The 26668-nt window shown below is 56.5% G+C and overlaps 1 protein-coding gene across 6 annotated transcripts; it reads right to left on the bottom strand.

Annotated features, from left to right (window-relative positions):
* Positions 1 to 1070: 1070 nt before the first annotated feature.
* Plxnb2 (plexin B2) lies at positions 1071 to 26246 on the bottom strand. Of its 6 annotated transcripts, none has more exons than XM_060388845.1 (39): positions 26110 to 26246; positions 16482 to 16531; positions 15830 to 15989; positions 12240 to 13326; positions 11915 to 12097; positions 11687 to 11815; positions 11248 to 11348; positions 11038 to 11164; positions 10589 to 10742; positions 9792 to 9906; positions 9592 to 9700; positions 9406 to 9507; positions 9030 to 9122; positions 8687 to 8768; positions 8458 to 8618; positions 8221 to 8369; positions 8022 to 8130; positions 7767 to 7903; positions 7473 to 7643; positions 7016 to 7148; positions 6673 to 6900; positions 6410 to 6586; positions 6171 to 6310; positions 5989 to 6089; positions 5617 to 5846; positions 5337 to 5518; positions 5030 to 5096; positions 4753 to 4899; positions 4420 to 4576; positions 4219 to 4319; positions 4059 to 4143; positions 3774 to 3928; positions 3505 to 3665; positions 3250 to 3397; positions 2680 to 2744; positions 2482 to 2557; positions 2016 to 2090; positions 1764 to 1894; positions 1071 to 1685 (listed from the first exon to the last, which is right to left on the bottom strand). In XM_060388845.1, exons 3-38 carry the CDS (start codon positions 15865 to 15867, stop codon positions 1790 to 1792), a joined length of 5580 nt encoding a protein of 1859 aa, XP_060244828.1. In that variant the 5' UTR covers positions 15868 to 15989; positions 16482 to 16531; positions 26110 to 26246; the 3' UTR covers positions 1071 to 1685; positions 1764 to 1789. The 6 variants fall into 6 exon arrangements, with proteins under 6 accessions (XP_060244828.1, XP_060244827.1, XP_060244829.1 ...); XM_060388844.1 differs by having other exon boundaries at positions 1071 to 1682; XM_060388846.1 differs by having other exon boundaries at positions 1071 to 1894.
* Positions 26247 to 26668: the final 422 nt, after the last annotated feature.

Below are 26668 nucleotides of genomic sequence, written 5' to 3'. Positions count from 1 at the left end.
CTAAAGATGAGGAGGTGTGGCTTTGTTGGAGGAGCCTTGTCACTGGGGGTGAGGTTTCAAAAGCCCGTGTCAGTTGCAGTTCTCCCCACCCCTCAGTCTCTTGTCTATCTCTATCCCTGCCTGCACTTTCAGGCCAGATGTGAACTCTCAGCTACTGCTCCCGGCGCCAGGCCTGCCTGCCGCCATGCTTCCTTCCATGATGGTCATGGACTAACTCCCTGAAACTGCTGTAAGCAAACTCCCAAAAGAAGTGATTTCTGTGGTAAGTTGCCTTGGCCATGGTATCTCCTCACAGCAACAGAACAGTTAAGACACACACACTAACAGACTCTTGGAATTCATAACAGCACTGGCTCTCTGGCCATGAACTTTGTATCCTGCAGCATCTTGGACATCATGTGGCACTGAGCAGAGGCTGATCGAAAGGTCTCAAGCCCTCCCCCCCTTTTCTGTTTTTTCGAGATAGGGTTTCTCTGTGTAGCCTTGGCTGGCATAGACTCACTTTGTAGACCAGGCTGGGCCTCAAACTCACAGAGATCTGCCCGCCTCTGCCTCCCCAAGTGCTGGGATTTACAGGCGTGGGCCACTACGCCCAGCAAGGGCCCTTAAAACTCAGTGCACAGGAGATCTTCATAACATACGTGCCTAGAAAACGTGCTGTAAGGTGCTACCGCACCTTAGAAATAGGTAAGATGACCAGCCAGATAACTCAGAGGTTAAAGGAGTTTGCCACCAAGCCTGATGACATGTGTTTGGCAAAACAAGTGTGGCAAGTACAAGGTTAGGACAAGACTCATACCCCTCCTACTCTTGTCATATAGCTCTTAAAAGCCCTCTGTGTGTGTGTGGGGGGGGGGGAATTGTGAGGGGACCTCTGGAGGGGGTGTGGAGGTTGAAGGCTGCTGAAGCCAAAGATGCTAGAGCTAGCCTAATCCCCATATCAGGGGTACAGAAAGACCCCTGATTGGCTCCCCAAGACCCTGACCACTGCTCCCCAAGTCCAGGTCGTCTGGAGAAAGGTGAGTAGGGACAGATGGGCAGCCCAGCGAGAAACCCAGCCAACCAGAGAGTGAAAAAGAAAATTGTATTGGATTTACAATTTACAAAAAGGGGTTGGGAGGTCCTGGGGGAGGTCCTTCTATAGCACCCCCAGTCCAGGCAGGGTCTCCAGGAGGGACTGTTTAACAGCTGAGACCAGGACCTCAGTTTTCTGGGTCCCTCTTGCCACCTTAGACCCCGACGTCTGACGTCCAGCTTGACCTTAGAGGTGGAGCTGATGATGGCCCTCAAGTCCACCCGGAGTGCCTGCGCCCCACGGGGGAGGGCCAGATGAGGTCAGGAAGGCATCGTACCGCTTTCTTTTCCTTCTCCTTCCATCTGGCAGATACAGTCCAGGAACTGGCTGTGGGAGCTCAGGCCAAACCTAGGATATCTGAGGAGGCTAGGCTGCTGGTGCATCGGAAGGGGAGGCCAAGGCTCCACTGTCCCCCAGTGGCCCGGTGAGGCTTTGTAAGGCACATTTGCGAATTGCTCAGGAGACAATAGAGAACGCCCGATGCTGGTGCCATCGGAAGGAGCTGGTGCTGACTCAGGCGCCCAGGCAGTATTGCTCAGGAGAAAGACGCTACAGTCTACAAGAGGTGGGCTCACTACACCCACTCCATACGCCTTGGGTGCATCCTCTACTGGAGAGAGAGAAGAACTCAGCTACAGCCAGTGCCGTCTCACGCCATGGGGCTGCCCAACTCCATGGTACCACACACCTGCAAACCTGAGGCAGCGTGGTCGGTCAGAGGTCTGTAACCTTGTTCTCCAGCGCAGCAGCAATCTGCTGCAGGCGGAAGGCCAATTGCATCTTCTGGGCCGCAGGGTCCTCCTCCAAAGCATTGATGATCTGGTGGGGTGTGGGTGAGGTAGGGGTAGAGATGGACACGGAAGAGACCTGTCAGATCACAGGCCCCGGGATGGGTACAGGCAGGCTGCCCTGCATCTCACCACAGGGACCCAGAACATACCTCGTCATAGTACTTCTGTGTGTACTGGTAGAGCTGGTGCAATGCCACAAGCGTGTTCAAGGAGTCAGTGTGTGCCTGCGGACGGCAGTAGTACCCACTATGAGAAGGGGCTACGGGAGCCCCAAGGCCAGTCCCGCAGAACAGCTGGCCGTCAGGTGCTGGCTGTGTGGCACCATCATAGATACACCAGCTAAAGAGTCACACCGTGGGGAGGCCACATCGGCTCAGTGATGGCCGGTAGAGCAGGCACGTCAGGGTTCTGAGCTAGCCATTGCCTGCCCATCAGCCTCTACACTCCTGTGTGTGTTCACCTCTTCCTAGGACTCAGTTCCCCTCAGGGCAGCTTGCCTGACCAACCTGCCCCCTTGGCTACCCTCTGCTTCCCTCGTCGTAGCTCTGCAGTTCGGCACCTGGCTCAGAAGTGGGCAGTAGAGCCCTTGCTCTCATGGCGGTCCATGACCCTTACCCGGGAAATCTCTGCCAAGTGTGTGTTCATGTCTTGGTCGCTGACCTGCACCATCTGTCGAATGCCCTTGTAGTAGCTGCAGGAGGAGACGGGTCATGGATGGAGGCAGGAGGTGAGTGAATGGCGGAGGGGGGTGCCAAACCCTGGGGTCTCTTAGGGATTCCCAGCTGCTCCCCAGCCCTCCTCCATATCACTCACTCCTCCACCATCTTCTTGTAGGTAGAGATCTCCTTAGCATACAGCAGCTTGTTGCTGGGAGAGTCCTGTGGAAGACAGAAGCCTTGACACTGGGGCTAACTCAGCCATTCGGTCCTCACAAAGCAATAGCCAGGCTCCTGCTTGGACTCTTGTGTAAGAAAGCACTGGGGAGCCAGGCACTATGGCGCACACCTGTAATCCCAGCACTCGGGGAGGAAGAGGCAGGTGGATCTCTGTAAGTTCGAGGCCAGCCTGGTCTACAAAGCAAGTCCAGGAAAGCCAGGGCTACATAGAGAAACCCTGTCTTGAAGAGCCACCCCCCCCCAAAAAAAAAGAAAGAACAGAAGTCCCATGGGAGGTGAAGGAGATAGATCAACTCCACACCCTAAAGCCTGCTTTTCCCCCAAACATACAAACCCACACAAAGATAATCTTTTGGTATAATCCCAGCTTACTACCCCATCTCAGTCATAGCTTCTTTAGGCCGTCCCTACTGATGCTGACCAGAGATTAGGCCCTCCACTCCTCCCGGACCCCTGGCCCAGCTCTGTGACCCACAAGCCCACTCACTCGGCTCAGCTTGTGCTCTGTGCGAGTGCAGGCGTCCATGAAGGTCTGCGCAATGACCGACAGCGAGGCATCCACCACTTCATGGACGTGAACGTCAAAGATGAAATGGGGGTTCTTCAGGATGTTCACCCAGAACCGAAGGGGTAAACTGTGGCAGATGGACAAGGGAGTAAGGGGCTGTGCTGGGCTATGCCACGGTGGGTGGGTGAGAGGGAGGTGGGAGGTGGGGGGCGGGGGGAGAGGGCAGGGCCTCACCTATTGGTTTTCCAGATATGGATGGTATCCTCATCCCGGATGTCATGCTTCTCTGCCTGCTCATCCAAGAAATCGAAGAAGTACTTGACGGCGGGCGGCACTGCATGCCCGGGGGCCAGCGCGCTTTGGAAAAAGTTGTCGACGAACTGCTGCAGTGTGCCCTGCAGAGGAGAGTGGCTCGGTGTGAGCCCTGGGGCACAGCCGAGGCACCAGTGTGTGTGTTTGTGTGTGGGGGGGGGGTGTTCCTGTGCATGGATGCCATCTATCACCTTGACTGAGAGCAGCCGTGTCAGGTAGATCTCCGTGATGGCCTTGGTCCGCTCCTTCTCCTTCATGCTGCCACGCTTGGACTTGCCTTCATCCACCTCATCTGTTGGCCTCACCAAGTGCCACACTCGGTTTTCCTCTTCCAGGAGGGCGTGGCCTGTGGGGAGCAGGGAGCTGAGGGACACAGCCCCAGTGCTTCAGGGTCCTGGGGTCCACTAGGGGGCAGCAGAGGGAGAGTACTGTCTTCATAAACCTTTAGGGACTAAAGAGAGCCAGCATAGACTCACGCTCCCCAGGCAGGTCCTGTTGGCTGTCCTCCGGCTGCTGGGAGACTCCCACCTTAGACAGGATGAGGGTGGCTCCATCCCGGACCTGAGGACAGAGTCATGAGGGAAGGCCGTGTTCCTGCAGTGGGGTCCAGCACTATCCCCCTGCCTCCACACTTACGTTGTAGTGCATCAAGGTGTTGATTCGTTTCCACCGGCCTTCCCGCTGAGAGGTAAGGTCCAAGTCGGACAGAATCTGGGCCGTGGACCCAGGACGCCATTCTGCGGGAGGACACAGCTCAGTTTCCGGAACCCAGGGCCACGTGCTGCTCCTTCCTGGGCAGGGCTGGGCATGGGAGCCTCACGGACAGGTGAAACTCACCGAGGACCACACTGTCAGGCTTGGGCCAGCGGGAGCACGGCTGCGTGCGGTACACCTGGTCAATGACCTTCTCTTTGACCTGAGAGACGGTGTCGCAGTTGAGGACCTTCACTGGGATGGCATCCACACCTTCATCCTGAACAATCACGTTCACCGTCTGCCGGGGGACACAGGATGGGAAGGACCAGCTGAGGGAGGGCCCCTGGAACCACGCCCCTGCGCCACAGAAACCCTTCCCAGGACGACTTGGCTTCACTATGCTGAGTTCAGATATGGAGTCCAAGTTCCTGGCTCCAGCTCCCGCTCTGCAGCTTCTGGCTCGGGGGCACTCACCAGAGGTGCATATTCAACATCGTCCCCAAGCAGCCCCGTGTCATTCAGGGTGTACTTGGCCTTCTTCTGCACGGCGTCCACTGGCCCCTTTTCCACCTGGTGTTTGATGGCCTTGAAGAGCTTGTACAGGGGCTCACCTGCACTATCCTGGAGCAAGGGGGCTGTGTGAGTGGCAGGCACAGGACCGACATGCACAGTGGGGCTGGACATCCTTCAGGGAACTTAGACAGGCAGGTATTGGGAGTGATAACACCAATTCACTAGGGTTAGAGCTCACCTTGAGGTACTGGTACAGACAGATGGACATCCAGTTGGACAGCATCCTCTCCACCACCGTCTCAGACCTGAGGGTACACAGAGGCCTCATATCCCAAGGCCCAGTGGGCTCCAGGAACCCATCACAATGCACTCATGAGCAGGGGGACAATACAGTCCCTGTGGAGGGGGACCATCCAGGACGGCTATGGAGCAGATTAGACCAAGGGCAGTACAGAGCCGGATCTGGCTGCGCGTCTGTCCGGAATAAGTCTCCCCGCCTCCCCCCCGCAACCCGCCATTCACACGGCCTTCTGTCACCCACGAACCTGCGCAGCATCAGCTTGGGGTTCTTGGCTACCACATACTGCTCCATGAGCTCCAGGAAGAGTGTGCGCATGATGTCCGTGTAGTACTCCAGCTTCCCGTGCAGGGCCACAGTCAGCAGGGACGCAAAGTAGACCTTGGCGCGGGCCGAGAACTCCCGCTGATTCTCTAGGGTGTGGATGAACTGCGGGGCAGCCGGAGAGCGCACACGCGTGAGCACCAGCACTGCAGCCTTGCCCCGCTCCCCCCCCCCCGACACACCCCAACCCCGCCTCTGCTCACATTGATGAGGAAGGACTTGCTGTTAAGCAGGTTGGAGAACTGGTAGAGGGCCTGCTCCACAACGGGCCGCCGTGACTCAGGGATGTCCAGCTTGCCGGTGATCATGACATCCTTGTCACCATCCTTGGATGGCAGGAAGAAGACACGGTCGGTGTAGGTCTTATAGTCCAGCGTGGGGATGCCCGCCTCATGCACATCATTCGTCTGGTCCTCCATCTCGATCATCAGGTCTGAGAGGGGGAATGCAAGCCAGGGTGAGGCATCCCTGGCCACCTACCCCTGCCACGCTTATCCGTAGCCTCCTGCAGTTTCTGGCCTAAAAGATCCAGGGATCCTGAGAAGGGAGGCCTGCGGAGCCTGAGGGAGCCTTACCTGTGAACTCCTTCTTGCAGCGGTCCCGCACACTCTCCTCCAAGCCCTCCAGCTGGGATTTGATCTTCTCATACTCGCGCTCAGCCTGCTGGCTCTTCCTCCTGTAGGGCACAGTCAGCCGTTGGGGTTGGAAGGGCTGGTGCAGGAGGGATGAAGGCAGCGTTACCTGGGACGGGACTCACCAGTAGCAGTAGATGGATACAACAATGATAAACACCATGGGTACCATGACCAGAGGCAGGATGAGACTGAGCGGCACGTCACTCGCACGCGTGTCGTACTCCACCCGGCCTAGCACCCACTCTCGAGAGCCAAACTTCACCTGTGTGGAAGCTAGGGCTCAGCGCAGGCAGGTATAGGTGGCGGTGGCTTCTCCTGAGCGGGTCCCCAGGCCCTCCACAGCCCTCCCGCTCTCACGCACAATGAACTCAGGCAGGTTGTGTGTTGTGTCTCGCTTCTGCCGCCGCTTGGGTGGGGGCTGCACCTCTGGGGGTTCACAGTACAGGTCAGTCTCAGTCAGCGTCTTCATAATGCAGCGCTCAGCACCCACAAATGCCTCGGCCTCCTCCAGTGTCATGGCCTTGTTCAGATTGGTTCCCTACATGGGGTCAGGTGACAGAGGTCAGCGTGGACAGCAGGAGTCCATGCCTTGCACCGGGTTTGCCACGCTGTAGACCTCCTTACCCGGGCATGGATGAGCTTGTTGACCTGCTTTTTGACACCACCTGTGAAGTTCTCAAAGGTGGGATCGGCCACATACTCGAAGGCACCAGCTTCGCTCCTGAGCAGGGCACGGTGACCATCCATCTGTATGAGCGCGGTGAGGTTGTAAGCCTCGGGTTCTTCGGGGACAGCAGGAGACAGGAAGACGACCTTGGTGTCATTGTAGAACACGTACTCAGTGCCCATGACCTGTGGAATGGGTCCAAGAACATGAGGATGCTTGAAGACTTTGCCCCTAACCCCTGCTCCCCGGTTACTTTGTGCTCCCATGAGAACTGAGCCCTCAGCCCACGGCAGGACTCACCGTCACGGGCTCCAGGGGTCCAGCCTCCCGCCGCCGTCGCCGCCAGGACCGCAGGGGCTCGGCAATGACAACCATGGCAAACTTCTGGATGAGGCTGAAGCCCTGGCCGGTGACATTGATGCTCCGGCCACCACTGGGGGGAGGAGAAACAGTGCTTGAATGAGTTCGGCTAGGCCACAGAGATGCTCAGCCAGCTTCTGGCTTCTGCTCTACCAGCTCACACCCCAGGTAGGAAGTGGCAGAGTACTAATGTGAGGAATCAGAGGTGGGGGAAGCAGGGAAAGTAGTCCCGCTCTGGCCCTGCCATCTGGGTTCTGAGAAGAAAGGCCATGAGGGTACAAGCAGGGGTTTTCCAGAAGATTTCTTCTCCTGCCCTGCCCAGCCCAGTTCTGCCACATTCCTCAGGTCAGCAGCCTCGGGTGGGGAAGACACTAGCCAGGAAGGGGAGAGGCCACACCTGACGAAGCTTCTCAGTGGCTCAAAGGCTCGTAACACTGGATTCTCACAGTAGGTGAAGGAGATGCCAGAGCTGGGCACAGGCGAGCCTCCATAGGAGATTTCTAGTACCGCCTGGCCTGGAGCCGACTGTGGACCCGTGACGCACTGCAGCTGCGCTCCAAACTTTGTCCTAGGGTGGGAGGTTCCTGTCAGCAGAGCAGGCCTGTTCCACTGCCTGCTCCAAGGCAGACTCAGGCCTTCCCACCCTTTCCCCTGGGCCAGGCAGGCTCAGCAGCCATGGGCAAACACATACACTTCACAAGGAACGTCACTGAGTGTCACCCGCACATCCTCCTTGGAGCCTGTGTCCAGGTGAGTGCCATTGATGGTCAGTGTGGTACCACCTGCTTGTGGCCCTTGTCGTGGCTCCACACTGAGCGGCTCGGGTTGCTGAGAGCAACACACATAGTTAGGGCTAAGGACTCGGGGATCACCGGACAGTGATCACTGTTAGAAGCCAACTGCTATAGGGTCAAAGGCTGGCTTCACATCTTAGTTGGGCACTTACTTGATAAGTGAACTGGACATGCGGTGGTGAATGGCCGAGTTTCCCATTCACATCCACCTCAATACCTCCTGTGAAAGGCTCCTCCGAGGCCTCAATTGCACACACGATCCTGGTGATAGACAGAACCCACTCAGCTCTTTACCACTGGTTGCATCCTGCACGCTGGGCTGGAAGCCCAGGCCGATGGCAGCTCACTCACCGGGTAGATACAGAGTACCATTTTGGTTCAAAGGCACAGTTCTGGCCAGCCACGGTGATCTTCTTGACATCATCTGCTCTGATGCCCAAATTGGACCCGTGGATAGTGACATGGATGCCCCCACCCAGTGGGCCTGTCTCTGGCTGGATCTGAAATGAGCAGAGTCCAGGGAGTGAATGGCTTGGGAAGGTGAAGATGTAGGGGATGGGGTCCAGATTAGACTGTGACAAAACTCACCCTGGTAATGACAGGCGGCGGGCATTCAGAAGTCACGTTGCTGCACAGGGCTTCATACACGCACCTGCTCTGCCCACGGCACCACACACACCTGTAGGCAGGGTCAGCAGCCAGACACAGGCTGCAGTCACTGCGGCCAAAGGAGCAGTTGTAGAGCGTCACTGTGGGGGAGAACGTGTCATCAGCGGTCGTTCTGCTCCCTACCCCACCTTCCCCAGATTACACCTACCTTGCAGCTTGCTGTCAATGTTCTTGCCAAAGGACTTAACATACAGGTGAAGAGGCAGCGTCTCATTAGCATCATGGGATAGCTGCATGGGGCACACAGGGACAAACTGTACTTCCTGCTCCTCTGATACCCAAAAGCCACAGGAATCTATTGCCCAGAGTCAGGGTAGACAGGAATTGGTGAGCATCAGACGCACATACCATGAGAACATGAGTATGTTCAGGGACATGGGCGGAGATGCTTGGAGAGCACAGGGCACAGGGCAGAGGAAACAAGACCCTGGGCTAGGCTCCAGTCCTAGAGGGAATACCCACCCTCCAGCCCTGAAGACATGCAGTGGTACCTTTGGGGTCATAAACGAGAAGGCCCCTTGCTCCTGCATTTTCACAGGCTCCTCGAACTTCAGCAGGTCACTGCCCACATACAGGGAAGAGACCTATGGAGAGTCCAGTCAGCATACTCTAGACAAGCCGACTAACTGTCCTGCCCTCTGGAGGCATAGAATCTGTGTCTCCAGAAGCTCCAGAAACAACACCCCAGCACCTCGTCTGCTCCATGCTTAGTTCGCCCCTGAAGACCCTCTGCCTTCCTCCCTATCTCTGATGTCTCTTGAGTGCTCTTAGTGTGGGAATGGAGACCCGGGAACCCCAACTTCAGGAGGATGACTCTCAAGCTCCCAACCACCCACCAGCTTAGACTTTGCCCCAGGAATTCTCTACCTTCACAGTGTCCAAGTTCTTGCCCTGGAAGGTCACTTCTGTCTCATGGTTCATGGGGATAACCAAAGGGCTAGGGTCCAGGAACTGGGGGCAGTTGTCCTCCTGGGAAAGAGCAAAGCTGGTGAGGTGGAGCTCCTCCCACTAGCCTCGGTCCTAACCGCAGTTATATCTGAGTGGCCGGCTCACCATGTGGGCACGTATGATTCCATTCTCTGGGTTGGTGGAGGCCTCTCGACACTCATAGTACTGCAGGTCCCACTGGCAAGTCCAGCGGTTGCTAGCGCAAGAGATGCACCTAGCAAGAGGGTCAGAAGGGTGTAAGGGGCCTGGAGGATGAGAGGAGCCCTGGGGCTGGGCGGGGACCTCAGGAGGCAGCCAAGACTCACGGCAGGTTCTCCACGAGGCTCATAGCCTCTCGGCAGTCATAGAAAGGATACTGGTGGGAGGTGAGGAAGACGTTGCCACGTTTGAAGAGGAGCTGGATGCTCACAGCCACGTGGTCTGTAGAATACAAGTGGGAACAGGGTCAGGCGTAGCTAGAGTAGAAGGGTGAGAAGGTCTGTTCTGGGGCGATAGCATACAACATGGATACTCCAGTCTTAGGCTCAGCTGGTCTGCTGCATGTTCAGCTGGCCTGCTGATGCTTTCAAATCTGGGCTCTGGTGTCAGCTCCCAGGGTTGGGCTCATCTTTCTCCCCTGGGCTTGGCTGCTTTAGCACCCTCTCTCTGTTCCCGCAAGTGCGGAGGGCAGCGGCTCCTCCGAGTCTGGGTGGGAGGGCCTCCCAGGTCCCTGCCTACATCACTCCATGGCCCTGTGGCCTTTGTTATCCCCAAAGCTCCAGGGACAGACAGACATAGCACCTGTCTCAGCCCAGATTGAGGCCTTCAGCCTCAGGAGACAGTTCCAGCTGCCTCATGCTGGACACAGCAGTGGGGAGTGAAGGACATCTGTACAAATAACCCGCAGGGGGGTCTTGATCTTGATCTCCCCAGAACGAAGCACTCAGCCTATAGGCCAAGGACTGAGGTGTTCTCAAAATCGAGATTTTGTTTCCCCTCCCCAGCCATAACAGCCTGAACTGAGGATTGGCTCAATAAACTGAACTGTGAGGGTAGACGAGAGCATAGGAAAAGCTGCAGGGGAGCGGGGGGAAGCCGTACAGGTCTAAGGATGAGTTCTCACCTTGGCCTGGAGGTGTGCTAGGGATGCTGCTTGGGGAGTTGCAGATGACAGCATCCCCCTCTAGCCGGGCAGAGTGTGCTGGTGAGTCACCAAACAGACAAAGCAACTCATCCTCCTCAGTCAGGGTGGGTAAGGGGCTGACAGACAGCCGTACCTGCAGGAGGGCAACGGTTCAAGCTACGATCCCTGATCCCAGCACCACACTACCTAGTCTTGGGTGGGTGGGAGGGGGAAAGGCTGAGCCACTAGAACACCTCCAGCCTAGCACGTACAGGCTGATGATCCCAAGAACCCCTGGAACCTGACTCTGCTTTGTGTGGGATGTTCATGGGGTCCTAGTACCAGGCAACTGGTTTCCTCCCTTGCTTAATATCTCCCAGCCAGCAGCTGTGTAAGAGAGCCCCTGGCCCTGAGAGGCACTGGCTACCTGCCCACCACCTGTCACACACCTCTCCCTGGGCCCGCCGGCTCATATTCTGTGGAGAAGCATCGGTGATGGCCACACAGGACTTGTCCCGGCTCCACAGCCAGTGGCCCATTTCCTCGGCCCGTGAGCACTCGGCCTTCCTAGTGCATCTGCAAGGACAGAGGGGCAGTCTCAGCTCTAGCCCCTCCCTGGACTCCAGACCACGGGGGCAAGGACAAAACCGCCGACTCACCGTCCCTCAACGACACACCAGCCACAGTAGGGATCTTGGGAGTCACGACACTGAGCACAGGTTACATAGCTCAGACATTCTTGCACCGGGAGCCGGAACACCTACAGGTGAGATAGAGGGGCCATGGGGGAACATGACTTACAGACACAGGGACCCACCTCAGACACTAGACTCTTCTGGGACCAGATGCAGTGAATCCCCTGGGCCACCCACAGGCTTAGGCAGGGATCAGATAAGGAAACCTTATTGAGAAAAGGAAGACTGCAACTGAGGAGAATGTTGCTTGCCTAGTGCAGGCATAAGACCCTAGTTCTAATTCCTAATAAAACCCCAAATAAAACCTCTGGAAAGATAGTGATGGTGTTATGAAAACTCAGAGGGAGGCAAGTCCTCTAGGCCCGTTTCACAATGGCCTTCTGGGAACCATCTTTAGGCTGACCTTGTCCTGGGTCATAGCATACAGACTGGACAGGTTTCCAGACAGAGCCAGGTCCTGCTTGATTTTCTTGTTGATGTCTACCGGGATGGAGCCGTACTCTGCAGAAGTGCCATCTGGAGCAAGGTATACCTGTGAACACCAAGACAGTCCATGAGAACAGCAGGGGTGGGGATGGGGGACATCACAGTCAACTGGTCCCTCTGGGAGCCTCTCTGCCTGGGGCAGTACCTTGAGGATCCGGCCGTCTGAGGTGCCCAGGAAGGCGACAGTATGGCCATTCTCAGCGGTTACTGTCACTGCTGTCAAATTCAGGCCCCCACGGTACAGCAGGGCTGTGGTTTCAAGTCCATTGCGACTGCCCAGTGGGTAGGGTAGATGCTCCGAGCCGCAGGGGAAGCTCTCGCTGGCGCCCTGTGGATCACAGCATCAGGATGGGTCCTTGTCTCCTAGGCCTTTCCCTAGTAGGGCTCCAGGCTATGGGAGTCAGACTGTATCCTCCACACACAAACATACTCAAGGGGAAACATACACCTCTGAACAGGTAAGCACCTACTTGTACATGGCCACCACACTGGATGTCTCCGTGGAAGGGCTTGTAGAAGTTACTGCGGCCTGCCTCTTGGGCACCTGTGTAGCAGGCATTACGGTTGGCTTCCATCTTGTCATGGACTTTATCTAGTATGAACGCACAGAGGCCTGCGCCAGGCCCCCCACTGCTCCGGCCATCTCTGCTGAAGACAGCATAGAGTACCCTGCCAGCACCTGGTGTGGCTACAGAAGCCGCTAGGCAGGTACCAAAGAAAGCCTCTTGGGGGTCACTGGGATCCCTACACCGCAGGTCCATCTCTACGTAGGAGTAGTAGGAGGAGTCATCCTTGCACATGCGCGCCAGCAGCGTGCGGTTCCTGGCAGGATGCTTGTCTTGCTGGTTGAAGATGAAGAAAACATAGCGGCCGTCCTCAAAGGCTGCGACAAACTGCTGAGTGTTAGTGGACAGGTAGCCGGCCTTGAAAGTGGTGTGGTCTGAGTAGGCTTCAAAGGCCTCCCGGCCCTCAGCCCTGTCCAGCAGGCGGGTGCTCACGATGATGCCATTGTCATGTAGCCCGTTGCCTTTGCCCACAAACAGCACACGCTCACCGTCGGGGTGCGTGGAGCTCACCAGCCCTACCGTGGCCACTGTCTCATCATTGCTGGCCACAAAGGACTTCTCGCCACTGCCATCCTCGTAGAAGAGACGCACCGAGATATTGCTGAGGGCACGCAGGGCACAGATGCCCTTGAAGAGGCTGCCGCACTCCACCAGGCGTTTCCCAGGTGGGTCGAGCAGCAGCAGCTGGTTGACGTTGTCAGTGAGCACTGCTTCGTGGCACTGGCTGGCCTCAATGGGTGGCGTGCACTTCTTGTTATCCATGGCGGGGCCCGTGACCACATGCTGCTGGAGCTGCAGGTCGGCGCTCAGCTGGTACAGCGCGTTCACCGCCCCAACATACACCACACCTGAGGCCTCATCCACAACCAGATGGTTCAGCTCTGTCTCACTGCGGAAACTCTCCGGCTTGCGGGACCGTAGGCTCAACCCTAGGCCCACCAGACCCAGAAAGGTCAGGGCCCAGAGTGGCTGAGCCATTGCCCCCAGAACTCTGTGGGGAGAGACGGTAAGGGTCAGATAAGCCCAGGCCTCTCCTCATTCAGGCCCTGCCCTGAATGTCCAAAACGTAGGCCACAGAGGGACATAATCCCCCCCACCAAAAAAAAAAAAAAAAAACCAGGGTGCACCCAAGGTAGCCAAAGCTCTAGGAAGTCTCTCAGCTGTTCATACATGTTCCTCTCAAAAAGCCACAGGTGGTCTCAGGGTACAAACCCCAGACCTGCGGACATGGGGACCCATACTGCTGGAGACCAGAGTTGCCAAGAAGGACCGTGCACATGACGGAGGCAAGCCCCGTCTATTTATGTCTACCTCCAGAGCACTTGGTCCAGGGCGGCCCCGCCTCCATTCATAGCTTTCTCCATTTGCTCCCTCCCGGGGAGGGGTGAGCGGCTCTAAGTTTTCCAGGTCAGAGGTGAGCACACAAGCGTGGGTGTGAGTGTGTGACACGTGGGTGCACACTGTTCCAGCTGGAGTAAGATCTGGGGTCTCGCGAGGGAACCTTGTGGGCAGGCTCAGCTTTGTCTCCTAGATGCCTGAAAACACCCTCAACTTCAGGACTTACAGTCCAGAGAACCTAGTCCCCGCTATTTAAGATCACCCTAACACTGGGGTAGACTTAAGAACGCTGGCTGCTCTTCCAGAGGTTCAATTCCCAGCACTGACATGGCAGCTCAAAACAATCTGCAGCTGTAGCCCCAGTGAACCCGACAGCCTTTATTTTGGCCTCCATAGGTAGCAGGCACACAGGTGGGACACAGACATTCATGCCAACAAAACACCCACACACATAAAATAAATTACTGCCATAAGCATCACCTCTTACATATTCTTATTCTCCATAAACAATTAAAATTCAACCAAACCGATTCTAGGTCCTGCTCCCCAGGCTCTGTAACTTTCCAGTCACAGATGAAGGAACAGTTAGAGAGGAAGTAACCTGCCTCAAGGCAGCCTGGGTGGGTGGGGCTGGGAGGCTACTGAATTCGCTCTCTCTTTGAGAACCCCTATCTGGTATCCCTCTCCTTCAAAAGGACCCTCCCTGGCTTTGCCTGTTGCCAAAGAAGACTGAGCTGAACTGTGGGTGAAGCCGACTCTACTGGAAAGAGGTCGCGGCACTTTTTTCTCACGAGCCCTGCAGCCCTGCCAGCTGTCCTCCATTTCTGTTCCGTACCACTCAAAAGCCTCCTCAGACCTAGGAGGTATAACCAACCGAGGAAGCAGCACATCTTCAACAGAAAGTGTGGTGCAAGAAACAAAAGGCAAGGGCAACCCCAGACCTCATTAAGAGACTAGGTTAGGAGAAGACTGTGGCTTTAGTTAGAGACAGGAAGATTTCACAAGCCCTTTAAGATCCCAACTTAGACTGTGCCCAACCCAGTCTAAGATTCCAAGGCTTGGCTCAGAGCCCGGAGAAGCATCCAAACTCCAACCCCATGGGGACAGCCTTGTGCTCCACTAACCAATTTCCACCCAAGGTATCTCCACGCAAGGCTCCCCAAAGGCTACCACACCGAGGCCTGATCTCTAGGCCAGTTAGTTTGTTCGGGGGTTATGGATGTAGCTCACCGCTCTAACTCACCAAATCACTGCAGCTTGTCAGCTCCCAGGAGCAGAGAATGAATGGAATGTTCCCAGCCAGGAGGGGGTGGGAGGGGATAGGAGGGGGTGGAGGCGTGGGTGTGGGAGGAGCTACAGTCTCAGCACAGCTGAAACCTAACCAGGCACACTCTCTTACGTGTGGCAGTGCCAGCCTCCACCCCTGACCTCTACTGGTATCTAAGCTCAAGGCTTGAACCCAGAGCTAACTGGCTAGGAAACCCCCTCCACTCTTACACTGGACCCATAATGGCACCTTCTCTGGCTCCCTCCAGGGGCCTCCCTATGAGATCTGCAGGGTGGGCTGCTCTCCATTAATCTCTGGCAGGGGACTGGCCACCTCCTCCCTATGCTTGGAGCTCATACTCTGGGAAGCTCACATACAGAACTGTAGGGTTTGGGGAGGAAAACTGTCACCGGTAACTTGATTGAGGCCCACACACCTGAAGGAAAACCTGATTCTAAAACTGGACCAGAAGGCTGGGGTGTAGCTCAGAGGCTGAACACTTGCCCAGCATGTATGAAGTTGTGGCTTCCTTCTTCAGCACTCCCACATACCCAGATACCGAGGTAATAGGATAAAAAAGCCCCAGCCCCAGTGTCTTCTGGGTGATAACAGAGACCTGGTTGTTTAGTTGGCAGCTCCCTTCTACTTCCTGGACAAACAAGGCGTTGAGTGACCTGCCTGGCCAGACCTAGGAGCAAAGAGCACCTGACCTCATGGTGCTCTGGCAGTGCAAGCTGGAGGCGCCAGGCACAGCCAGCTAAAGCTTCCTGCTGCTGATGTTCCTGGAATGGGAGGGCAAGTGCAGGAACTTCCTGTTCTGGACTAGGTCCAGGACCCCAGTTTGCCTGGCCAGTGGGGATTTCCTTAGGGGTACCAGTCAGCCTCGTGCCTGCTGAAGTTTGGAGGCAGACTTCCAAGAAGCCACATATGCAGAGGTACAGCCTCAGGTCCCACAATGGATGGTTGTCAGCACTTTCCGGCTTCTTCTGCTCACTCACCAAGGCTCCAGTGGTCTCTCACTGTCTGTTTTAGGCTGGCATCAGGACTGTCTAGGAGGCAAAAGAGAGAGAGGTCGCAGTCACTCTGGGTGGCTGTCCTGACTCCACCCACCTGCTCTATCCTCTCATTCCTGTTAAGGCCCTTCCTTTAGACACTCCCAGGTGCCCAGCCCAGCTTCTAAAGCAAGCACATTCACCCGGGCTTTGAAAAACATAAGCAAGCCATGCTACTTTCTCTTCTGCTCAGAGGCAGGCAGCTTCTTTTCACTGGAGGTCTAGGGTACTATCTGCTCTTTAGAATCATGCGCGTGGCTGAACAGTATGGTACATGACTTTAATCCCAGCACTCAAGAGGCAGAGGCAGGTGGATTTCTGAGTTTGAGGCCAGGTTGGTTTACAAAAGTGAGTTTCCAGGACAGCCAGGACTAGACAAAGAAACCCTTTCTAGAAAAACAAAACGAAACACAACAACAACAAAACCCACTATATGCATAACTGCTTTTTACAAAGCACGCATATACACAACAGGGCAAGTCTACTTACTAGCTAGGTGACCTTGGGCAAGTTAACTTCTCTGTGTCTCATTTCCCCATCTGCAAAATGGACACAGTAACAGTAAATTAAACCTAGAGGGTTATGAGGATTAAATGGATTCATTCATAAAAGGCCTGAGAGGTTACACTGTAGCACTCGGCAGATCTCCCTACTGTATTTCTTCTCCTCTAAGCAGTCCTTATAGGCCCACAGGGAAGTACAGACTAAGCGGCAGGTTTATTGGAGGCAACAATTGGCAACTCACCCAGCTGCCAGACAAAGGATACTCTGGGGAAACTGCATGGCAAAGGGTCTATGCCAACCTACCAAAATCCCACGCCACCCAATATTACCGAAATGCTGGTTCCTGAGTGCTCAAAGCCCTCAACCCAACCTGAAAATTGTGGGGGAGTTTTGGGGGGCAAGGCAAAAGATCCACCCAGCAGTAGGTCTGTCTCCAATTTTGCTGGCCTGCCTGGCTACACCACATCTAGGCACTGTCCATCTCTCATCCTACCAAGAATCTCCATTTTTTCTGGGGAGTAGTTTTTCATGGTTCCCCTAGCCCATTTCCTCAGATAGTTGACCCAGGCTGAGACCTATGGGGAATCCAAGTAGGCCATCAGGCCCACAGTGCAGTGCTCCCAGCCCCATGAGGAGAGGCATGGGGCAGAGGCTATCTTTTTGCCCCTAATACTCAACACAACCTTTGTGACCTGAACCAAAAACAGGATGCTTTTCAGACACAGCAGCCAACCCATGCGAATTCACTTGCAACCTCTCTGTGCCTGGGGGCTGCTGGAGTTTCCTCTGGCCCCTGTCCCTCAGCCTCCCCTAGCTCTAGACTTCTCACATCTAGGTCCCGGTTCCCTGCTGGGAGTCTCCTGAAGGCAAGGCCAGAGGAGGCTGGCCTCTTCTAGCAACCTGCCATACATACTACGTTCAGAAGGGTCTGATGAATCATCCACTGACCGATAAAGATCCTCCACTCAGACTCCACTGAAGGCAGGCTAGCTGTTGCCTCCTCTACCAGGAACCTCTGGGCTAACATTTCTTAGATGTGAAATGCCCTGCACTGACGTTCTTGAGGCTCTCCGTGGCCCCTCCCCACTAGCCCAGACAAAGAACTATGCCCCCAGGAGGGCCTCCGCACTTCAGGTCTTCAAAAGCACCCTGCTCTAGTTCAAATCCAGCCCTGCCTCTTTCTGGGGGAATTACACCGACCATTCACAGAGCTGTTCTGTGCAGTGCCCACTTCACAGAGCTGGGCCACTATTTATCCTCCAGCACCCTGACCACAGTCACTCATTGTCTATGATCTTCACCAGGGAGCCCTCTGCGGGCCAGGTCTGACCCAGGGATGAGGCTGGGGGCGACCAATGGGGCTACAGTGTGAGGGATGAGAGCATATACGCATGCCCTGTGCCAGCTCCCAGGCCCTGGAGCATGACAGCTTCTCCTCAGCTAGAATTCTGAGGGTGAACGGGTCTCTTGCACATCCTGGACTGTTTGGGAAGCAACAAAAGGCCCTCGTCAGCTGGATGCCCTGAGGCCTCCCTCTTCAGGTTCCTCTTCTCACCCCAGGCCTCTCTTGATGCCAGTGGGGGGAGGGAGACACAGACAACAGGCAACCAGTTGAGTTTCCCAGCTCTACAACAGCCTCTCAGGGCAGGGTCGGATTGAGCAGGGGGTTCTTTTTCTTAGTATTTTAGGATGAGTGACTTTTAAAGGCTCGGATCAAATCATCGTTGAGGCAGTGCGGCCCAAGAGGAAAGCAAAGCTTCGGTCTCTCCCCCCTCTCCCCCAGGGACCAAGACGGCAAATCAAAGACACCAGGGACTGGCAGGGAGAAAGGAACGATTTCCACCAAAGCCGGAATTCTAACAAGCAGGGTGGAAACTGCGCTCCCCGCACGACAGGACAGGGGCGCCTGAACAGCGGACCACACTCGGGGCGCAGGGCCACAGAGGACCCGAAGCCGCCCCTCCCCCGCCGCAGCTGGCAGCCATGAGGCGGGGCGTCCGCTCTCGGAAGGCTACGAAAATCTGCAATTAGCTGCGAGCGTTAAACAAATCAGGAGAGACAAAACAGGCCGCGGCGCCCGCAAATCCAAGCCTCCGCTGTTTTCAAAACAAGCCTGAGGGAGGGGCTGCGGCAAGGGGCTGCGCGGAGTCTCTCGGAGCACCCGGGACACAGAGAGGCGGAATCGTGCTCGGAACCGATACCCGGATCGCACAGACGACCCCGAGGGGGGCGCGTCTTGTGCCCGCGCAACCGGCTCCACCCACCTGGCAACCTGCAGAGTACAGTCTGGGTCAGTCCCCGCACCCGGGAGCCAGCCCTGGCCTCAATCCTCACAGACAGGCCAAGGTGTCAGGGCCCCTCCCCCAGCGCCGTTTCCGCCAGACTCCTCCGGGATCGCAGGACGGTTACCTGGGAACCGCACTGGAGGCGGACCCCAGACGTAGGCGAGGACTCAAGGCCGAAGCGCCCCGAGGGACCTGGCCACGCCCTCGGTCCTGGAACCCAGGGTCCAGGGACCCCGCGCTCTAATCAGGACCCCTTCCACATTTTGGTCCCGCACCCCAGCGCACACCTAGAGGAAACACGTGGACTGCGCTTTTGGCGCGAGCCTCACCAGGTCAGGGAAACTCACAAGGCGGCGGGCAGGTGGGAGCCCAACCTCGGGTGACAATGACAGCACAGGAAACCGTCAGGAGCCAAGGGCCGTCTCCCTGTGGTGCTAACCTGGTATCAGAAACAGCTGAAAGCAGGACCGGCCATTACCTACCAAGTCCTTCCAGCCGAGGAAGGAAAGCAATGCGCGGCTCCGCCCCACTGTCTGTAGCTCCGCCTCCGCCCAGGGTCAGTCCCAGGGCTCGCGGGCCCCAAACCATCAGCAAACCAAGCAGACTTTGCCTTCAAGCAGCCTCAGGCCAGACCACGGGGATATCCGCCTAGACTCCTCAAGGGAAGCCCCAGCCCTAAGGAAACTGAGCCACCTGACCTGGAGCAGGGGTGGGGCCTCCAGAGAGAGAGGCTGCTGTGCTAACCTCCCGGCTCCGCACCTCTCACAGGGCTCAGAGTAAGGACACCTCCCAGGCACCGAGTGTCTGCGGTGCCTTTCCCCATTAGTCCAAGCCGCTGGATTCGGTTCCACCGTTGGGCCCATCTACCCTCCCCTTGCCCCGTTCCAGGCTCTGGGTCAGCCCAGCCTTGATGGCTCACGCTCTTCCCCTTTCTCGATGGGTGCCTCCAAGCCACCTCTCTGTCCCAGGCTTCATCACCCAGGATCTCCACATCTGTCCCTGCCTCTCAGGTGCCTCAAGAGCTAATCTGTCAAAGCCGAAGGACTTCCCCAGGCCTCTCCCCCTTCCCCTCGGAGCCAGCTGCAGCCTCTGTATATTGTGGGGAACTTAGGCCGAGTGGCTCCCACACTGCCAACCTTTGAGCAACCTGGCTCCCCATCACCAACTTTTCCCTCAGCCCTCTAATGTCTCAGCCGCCACAGTGTCCTCCTGGGCATGGCTCTGCCCTGCTCTAGGTGCTCCTCACTCCAGCATTCCCTCTTCCCTACACTACCAGCCTCCAGACTGATCAGTCTGCAGCAAGGCACCCTCTGTGGACTTACTGTGCTCCTGGAGACCCCCCCCCAAAACAACAAACAAACAAACAAAAAAAAAAAAAACAGCAAACTGAGGGAGGTTACAAATGGGCCCTGTTACCATCACCACTACGGTCAGCTCACTGGGACAGAGAAAGTTCAGATGCCAATCAGGAAGGCTCCTATGGGGACTTGAGGACCCTGAGCTGTTGGTTATGATAATTACCTTCCTATTCTACCTTTCTCCACTCCTGCCCACCTACACCTTTTCCCTCTTCTCCCAGCTCACCCAAGTACTGGCTAGATGCTGGCCAGGGCAGCCTGAAGCTCATGGAGGCTGCAGTTTGCTCAGAACCAGTTCCACAGAGTCCCTTCCCGGGATTCAGCAGGGGTGGGGGTTGGAGGTGCGATTTGGCGGTATGGGGGCGGATGGGTGAGAGCCTGTAGTGAGCGAGGAGCCAGCAAGGCCTGTAATCTCCCTGTCAGCTTGTCAGTGTCTCATCGGTCACCCTAGCCCCTCCTCCCCCATCACGGTTGAACCCTACAATTAGCTCAGGGCACCTCGCCAAGCCTGGGTGCCAGCCACCACTCACACATGACCACACATGTACAAGCACACACATGTCCATGATGCTGCCAGAGTCTTGCCAGCAGGAAGGTCTTGCCCCCGACATCTAGGATCGATTCCCAGGCATGGACTAAGGGGCTTGTGAAAAGGTGGGATGTACATAGGTCCCAATACTGGGTCATCCCAGGGCGCCCTAAGAGATTTGTTTGGCCAACAGGGGACGGATGGAGCTGCTCATTGGTGAGTCTCCCATCCACAGTAAGCCAGGGACCTGGCAGGCACATGGTACTTTAAGTAATGCTAGGAAGAGTCTGAGGGTGAAAAAGTGAGCAGCTCCGCTCTCCAGCAGGCCCCCATGTCCAAGTGACATAATGGGGCAAACACTCAGGGCTTAGGAGGGACGAGGGCCCAGAATTTTCCAATGAGGAAATGTGCAGCTCAGAGTGAGAGGTGATACTGGGATGTACATGGGGTTGGGAATTTGAAGCCCCTACACCTAGTTCTTTCCTGTTTGCTGAGAAGCATGACTCACCAGGGCCCCCTCTGGAGTCTTCTCTGAGTCCACATGGGACACAGGTGAAGAGCTGTATTCCCGGGAGTGCTCCTAGACAAGGGAGGTGCTACCCCTCCTGATGTAGGTTTTTGTGGCCTGAGGCCTCCCAAGGCAAATCAGACCTGATGTTAATTTAAGGTGGAAGTAGGGAGGCTGAAACTTCCTCTTCTGAGGCCAGTCTAGGGAAACATTTATGAGGCTCGAAGAGCACGTGGGCCATTCTAGAGCCTTTCCCCCTCTCTGTCACCAACCCTGTCATCCATCCCCGGAAGCTTACCCAGCTCAATTTAAAATAGCTTCTCCTACTTGCTGGTCAGGTTAGAGGTGCCCCAGTATCAAGTTCATGATGATAGGGCAGAGCATGATGGAGAGAGGGGTTCTTTCCTGTGTCCCGAGAGAGCTGCTGTCTTCCACAAAGAGGGCAGAAGGCCCTCAGCCTCTGCACCACACAAATGCCACCTGGTTCCTCCCAACACACACCCACACTTGTGCTAGAGCTGTCCTAAGATCCAGATTGGAGTTTAGGAGGAGGGAGTAACAGTGGCAGTGGGCCTTGGGTCAATCCCAGAACGCCCACGTAGCCACAGTCACCCATGCTGCCTACACAGGTGAGAGCAAACCCTACAGTTGACCTTGAGACTTCCACAAACGATGTGGAGCCAAAGGGAATAGGAAGTATTCTTCCTATGAAAAGACCAAATAGGTTCCTAACGGGTAGTGGTGGTGGCTCACACCTCTAATTCCAGCACTCAAGAGGCAGAGCCAGGTGTATTTCTGTGAGTTCAAGGATAGCCTGGTCTACAGAGTAAGTTCCAGGACAGCCAGGGCTACACAGAAGTGGTGTCTCAAAAAACAAAACCAAAAAAAGGAAAAAGAAGAAACGACTTAATAGGTTCCTAATGCATATCCCCAGGTAACGTATCCCCCTACATTTGGCATGATCCCATCACCAGTTCCACAGGTGGACCAAACAGAACCACAGGTGGTATGCTGTTTGGAGACCACAGATCAATGCAGCCCCTTGGAAAGAGAGCTCTAGCTGTGCACACAGCAGACCCTCTTATACTGCCCCTGAAGAGCTCCCAAGAGCTGTCTTGGCACAGGTAACCCACCCGAGAGACCAACAGCAATGCTTTTTCCTTTCCTTTTCACCAAGGGGCTCCCATGGGAACTGCTGACCAGCTGTGCCAGAGGGACCACTGCCTCCAAGTGTCTGGTCCGTGTCCAGACAAGACATGCTCTAGGTCAGGCTGCTGGACCGATGGCAGAGCTGGAGTTAGAACTAAGGCTATGCCCATGAGACCTACCCCTTCCCCCTTCCTTTCCTTAAGGCGTGGAGCCAGAACCAGAATGGGGAACTGCTGGGTTTCTCAAGTCCAGGGGACCTCAGGAAGCTGAGGAAGAAAGAGGGTGTGGGCACCAAGCCCGGCCCTGCCCCCAGGCACAGTGTCCCAGTCCAGGTTGAGCCCCTTCTGTGTGTAGTCCACTGGGACCCCAGGCAGCTCAGGTGTGAACTCAGCCAGTCCATGGGGACACCCCAGGGAAGGCTGCCAGCCATGAGGGAGGCAAGAAGCCAGGCTGGGGGAGGGGACACTGGGCTGCAGAGGCGGGACCAGAGAATGACAAAAGACAGGAAATAGTGCTACCAGCTCCAAGTCTGGACCAGCTTGTGTTCTTCCCAATGACAAGCTTGTCACTGTGAGGTTGGTTCAGACCTACTCCAAGGGGAGCTCACCTTCCTCGACCACCTGGACTCCATCTGGGAGCTGAGTTCAATTACTGTCACAGGAATTCATGAGCTTCGGAGTAAGGAAGGCCCCCTTTAGGGTTGGGGTACAAGATAGTACCTATTCTTTCACATGTTCGAAAGGGGTAGAAGGGTCAGTAGGTTCCAGAGGCAGCACCTGTAGTCAAGAGAACTCAGAACAGGGCAGAGTCCTCACTATGTCAACAGAGGGGAGCATGAGCCTCGAACAGCAGGGAGTTGGGGGGGGGGAAGAGTAGGGAGCAGAGTCAGGGGATGTGAAACCATGGGAGAGGAAGAAAGGAGTCACATGAGGTCTGGAAAGAGGAGAGCTGGGTCCCTACTACCCTATTTCTGCCCCCCCATACACACACTTCAGCCCTTCCCAGCCTATAATTAGTCAGAACCCAGACACACCCCATCCACAACCCCACCCTAAACACAAACAGCCATTAGCCCTGGGGAGGGGCTCTACCCAACTCCTACCCCCTGTATCTAATCACCCTCTGACTTGGCACAGGAGGGTGACGAGGCTAGTAGGGCAGCCTCAGCCTATCCACAAGCTAGCCAGAGCCTTGACCACCAAGCCTTGGTTGGAGTTCTAACCAGCTTACCTCCTTTTCCTCACCAAGCCAGTCTTTTTTACAAGAGGCCCTCAAAAGAGACAGATAGCTTACTCCCTGAATTATCCAGACGGAACCCAGGAAGCAACAAAAGGTAAAGGGAGAGGATGAAGGAGCGGCTGACTGCAGAATGACAGTCCTCTGCGGCAGACAGGTATGCAGGTAGTCTTGCCCGCCTGACAAGCAAGGGAGAGTGCTGGAAGATCCTTCCACCAGTGACCCTTAGGCAAGGGTCCAACAGTCATGAGGAACCCTTAGCACTATTAGGAGAGGTACCAGGCAGAGGACGTGACATGGGGATGTTCTAGAATAGCTAGGGACCTGGTAGGGGGGACGTGTGCCATATGGACAGCTCTGTAGGCTGCCAGCCCAGCCCAGCCCAATCCTTTCCAATCCAATCTCTTCTGCTCCACTAGCAGGAGCCAGGGCCAAGTCCCTGGGCTCCCTGCCCTCGGGCATCAGCTGCTGGCTCTACCTCCCCATGTAGTCTTCTGTGCAGGCTCCCAGGCAGCCATGAGCCCCAGGAGCCAACCCAGGTAGATCCCAATGGCTTCTTGTAGGGACCCGTATTGTAGGGACCTGTGGGATGTCTTGACTGGTATCTCATTCTAAGGAGGAGGGGCAGCCCCTCAGTGAGCAGCTGGTCAGTAAGAAGACAGGAAGGTAGCCTGAGTTCAGATGCAGGAGGCCCCTTAGGATGTACTTCCTGATCTGAGTTTAAACATAGTATGCATGGCTTTGGGGAGTAAACCAGGTCTTCCAGATGGGTCTGAAGTACTTCCTGCCCCATGGGCTCTCTCAGAGGAACTTGGGCATATTCCAGGCTAGGCAGGGCCTACAAAGAAGCCGACCTTGAGGACCTCATCCAACCCAAGGTGACACATTGACACATGCTCTCCTACCCCGTCAGAGCAGTCATGGGAGGGAGGCGGTGGAGCTGCCAGGACTTGCCAGACACGCCTTCCTGGGGTTCTCGACCCCGCCCTCTGGGGTTCTCAACTCACAGCCCGGAAGTGGGTCCCTCACCCACGGCTGCTTCAGCCTCCCCTTCTGCTTTAGCCTCCTCTTTGGGTAGCTGGACTCGCTGGACTCGGCTGGATAATCCAAAATAATTCCTCCTTGGCAGGCAGCCCGTGGGGGGTGGGGGGAAACTCACATTCCAAACCCTTGTTTTTCTAAGTAACTTCCCTCAGTTCCTGGGGCTAGGAACCTCTGGCCAGTCCTCAGGCCTCCCCGACTGTGGGAGTGTGAGAGGCTAGGTGGCCGAAGCTCTGCAGTTTACCTGCTTATTTTTTTAGTCTTAGAGAAGACTAAATCTCGATACAACACAATAAGGTTTGGCACATTCCACAAAACACCTCACGCGCTCTCCCTGCCTTCCTAGGAACTTCGCCTCCTGGCCAAAGAGCAAGGGCTCTTCCCACCGGCAGGCCAACTTTCCGATGGCATTCCCTGTATACCAGGACTGGCAATCCGGGTGTGGGATCAAACTGACAGCTCCCACCCACAAGGTGTGCGGGGCCAGTCTGAGGAGTTCAGCTTTAAAACCATCGATACAGGCTGAAGACAGACATTAGTGGGGGCACACTCCAAGGCAAAAGAGGGCCCCGAGGGCCTCCGTTCCTCAGAACATGACACTGGCTTTGGGACCTGGCTTCAGCTCCAGTTCTGACCGCCGCCACCATGGTAGCCACAGTCCGACCTCCCTTCTCCAAAGAGCTAGAAAAAAAAGGAATTAAGTGACGTGGCCAGAAACTCTAGGATTCTTGGGCTCAGGAACTCCCAAGATAGGGAGAGAGGTCCCACCCACTCACAAACCTGCCACACAGCCCAACCGTAGGAAGCAGTAAGCCTAAGAGCTCCCTGCGGAAGGTAATGTGGAAGGGAAGGGCTAGACTGTGAAGAGGCACCCTCCAAGTTCCAAGCCCTCTGCATCCTAGATGTCCCTCCAAACACCACCACCACGAACTACACTAGAAACCGCGAGGAGTTGCCTCTTGCCCGGAGGCGTGGGGCCTCGCCAGGTACTACAGGGTGTTGGTTCTCTCGGTCCCTTGTTCCCCGTCCCGCAAGGTGTGGGAATTGCTTTGGTTATGTACCCCTGTAAAAACACCCAGCAGAGTCCGGCGTCTGAGCAGGCTTAGCTTGAGAACTGGGGCCTGGGGGTCCGGCAAAACACGGACGACCCGCTCCGGTCCACCGACTGGGCGGTGAAGAGGTAGGGACGCCGGCCGTAGGAGGGGGTACGAAACTACACCGCGCAGGGTGCAGCTCCACTGGATCGCGGGAACCCGGCCTGCCAGGCCAGTCTCCCCAACAGCCCGGCGCCGAGGGCCTCGTCGCCAACCGGTGGGGCAACAGCAGCCAGGCCCAGCCGGTTGGACAGACAGACACAGGGTAAAGACGCAGGCCCGCGCCGCCCTCCACACAGCTGCACTGCCCTAAGACCCCCGCGTCCGGGTGCGCAGGCCGAGGCCGGGCGGCGTGGACGGCGAAGCCTGGGCCTGCGCGACGCCCCCGCAGTTCCCGTCCCCAAGTGCGGTACCTGCTCCTCCGCAGCCTTCGCTCGATGGCGCCGGGGCCGCGCTCTGCGTTGCGCTCTGGCCCGCGCGGCTGCCATGGAGACCGGCCTTTGTGTGGCCGAGGAGGGGCCGGAGCGCGCGGGAGCCGCCGGCCCCGCCTCCGCCAGGGGAGAAGGAGGGCGGGGAGGACAGGGGGCGGGCGGGAGGGAGGGACGAGACTAAGGGGTAAAGGATAGCGGTGGGAGGGAACGAGGGGCGGCTGGCGTCCCTAGCGCACCCCGCGTTCCCCTCGGCTCTGAGCCACTAAGCACACCGCTTTGCTTGGAGGTTCACGCACTGTAGCAATCCGCGCTCCATGCCTTCCTGCCCTCAGTTTCGTCCCCCCCACCCCACCCCCGCACCGCCCCGTCGTCAGTGGAGTTCGCTCAGACTGGGCACCACCCCGGGAGTGCCCCAGGCCGAACTGAATGGCGCACGCAGCCCGGCATTAGTGTGGATGGCTTCGGCTGAGCCAGACCGAGGCTTCAAGTGTCCTTTTTGAGATGGGCGGGGTGCAATGAACCTCATTAACAGATTGGCAAC

This window comes from Meriones unguiculatus, chromosome 8 (genome assembly GCF_030254825.1).
Source record: "Meriones unguiculatus strain TT.TT164.6M chromosome 8, Bangor_MerUng_6.1, whole genome shotgun sequence".
Lineage (NCBI taxonomy): Eukaryota > Metazoa > Chordata > Mammalia > Rodentia > Muridae > Meriones > Meriones unguiculatus.
This window is presented reverse-complemented; position numbering and strand designations above follow the sequence as displayed.